We start from the raw sequence: 1,959 nt of genomic DNA on the forward strand, positions 1-1,959 counted from the left end.
AATCCTTCAAATCAATATATAATACAGTAATTATAATTTATTAATATAAGCAATAAACTAGGAAAAGAAAATATAAAATGTTGCATATATATGTATATTACCATTTGTTATATTTTATTTTATACTTCATAGTTTCATCATATTTACTAAAAATGCTCTGTGAAGCGTGAAGAACAAATAGTAATGTCATAAATTACATATAATAAAATGCATGCTCTTTTTTTATCATAATATAGATGTAAATGTGCAAATTAAGATCTTCAAACTTAAATAGCACAATAGTTTCACTATTAGGTAAAAATGCAGAGATATCCAAAATATAATTTATCGGAATATACAAATTAAGACGCTATCTTAACTTTATCATTGGCTAAAATTTCTAATCGATTAATCACTTTAGCAAGGTCAACATTTTTATCTAATTTCAAATAATCCACCTTTCGTACGTTATGTATACTGGCCCACGTAGGTAAAAGCTTGCACAGTTGTCGTATGTGTTCCTCCATTTCTTGTAACATTAATTTCGTTCTAAAAGAATTGTCTAACTTTTGTATGACTATCTCCAGTGGTAAAACGCCCTTCTTTTCTGTCACGAAAATATTGCGAATGAGCTTTGCTAATTCGGGAAGTCTGGAATATAATACAGCCTCTTTGTCTGCGTTTGGTGTTCTCGTCATTGCTTCTAATGCCTTGGCTGCTTGTTTAGCACGAACCTATAATTATGAAAGTTTAGGAGAAGAACAAGGTGGTAATTAGTTTTTAAAACACAAATAAAATCGTAAACGTTGAGTATCAACTACCATTTCAAAGCAATTATTCTTACCTTTTCGAGCAAAGCCTTAGGGATGCCTTTAAATAGTGTTGCGAAATGATCAGTTTGTATGGATGGTGTATTTGGTGGATTGTCCACAATGGCAATGTTAACCTTTGGAATATCATCTTTTGTTGTTTGGGTTGTAGAATCTTGTGTAGAAAGTGAAGATTTGGATTTAGTAGTTAGATTTGCTTCAGCGAGCCTTTGCAATGCCTTTTCCATACGTGTACCACAATTAAACAAAGATTTAGCTTTGTCTGTAAAAAAATAAATAAATAAATAACACGAATGAAAAATATTCATGTGTAAATATGTTATAACTATTTTGCCAGACCACATTAATTAAAAAAAGAAGAAAACCTACATATTCTACGAATAATTTGATCCTTTTGAAGTGACACTTTAAATCCATTCTCTACAGTTAATTTATTAATTAAGTATTGGGTTGGGTAGCGCATAATGCAAGGATGTATAATGTAACTGCTTAAGTATTACGCATAAGCAATACCTTTATACCGATTGCGTTATATGCTGATTAATCAATAAAGTTTTGCAACAGCAAAACCGAATTTCACAACTACGCAAACGCATTGTTATTTTGCAACCTTTTGTGCAGTTTTTTGTCCTACTTAAAATTGTCATCCAAATTAAGACCATATTATATCATTAAGTGTGATGCATATAATATACAATAATAAAACTATATACTCTGCATTTTTTATATTATCCTGATCTTATGAATTTTTGTAGTAGGTATATAAATTACAATAATTTAGTTTCAATAGTTTTTTTTTATAATAGCAATGGAGAATAAAATTTGTTCATACAAAAATCTTATTACTACCATCAATGTCATAACTCTTACCAAGAACATCCCTAGCAGTTGGTTTTTCAACATAAGGTGGTTGTGGTAATGCAGCTTGCTCAATTTTCTTGCAAGATTCCACATCAAATTCGGGATGCCAGCGTACTATTTTCTCTCTTGGTATATTCATTAATTTTGGAGTTTCAAAGGTTAATAAAAATTTTTCATGTTCATTCTTTACCCTCTCTGTAACAATAAATTTAAAGATACGTGTGTGTGTGTGTGTGTGTGTGTGTGTGTGTGTGTGTGTGTGTGTGTGTGTGTGTGTGTGTGTGTGTGT

General features: G+C 30.5%; 1 protein-coding gene across 1 annotated transcript; it reads right to left on the reverse strand.

Moving 5' to 3' along the window:
- Nucleotides 1-341: 341 nt before the first annotated feature.
- Nucleotides 342-1,884, reverse strand: LOC105625476 (DNA replication factor Cdt1-like; the record flags this gene model as incomplete). Its single annotated transcript, XM_012206804.1, has 3 exons — nucleotides 342-713; nucleotides 824-1,071; nucleotides 1,680-1,884. Coding segments are annotated over 3 exons (825 nt in total), but the record flags the coding sequence as incomplete, so codon positions are not given.
- Between the last annotated feature and the right edge of the window lie 75 nt (nucleotides 1,885-1,959).

This window comes from Atta cephalotes, assembly GCF_000143395.1.
Source record: "Atta cephalotes unplaced genomic scaffold scaffold01866, whole genome shotgun sequence".
NCBI classification, from domain to species: Eukaryota; Metazoa; Arthropoda; class Insecta; order Hymenoptera; family Formicidae; genus Atta; species Atta cephalotes.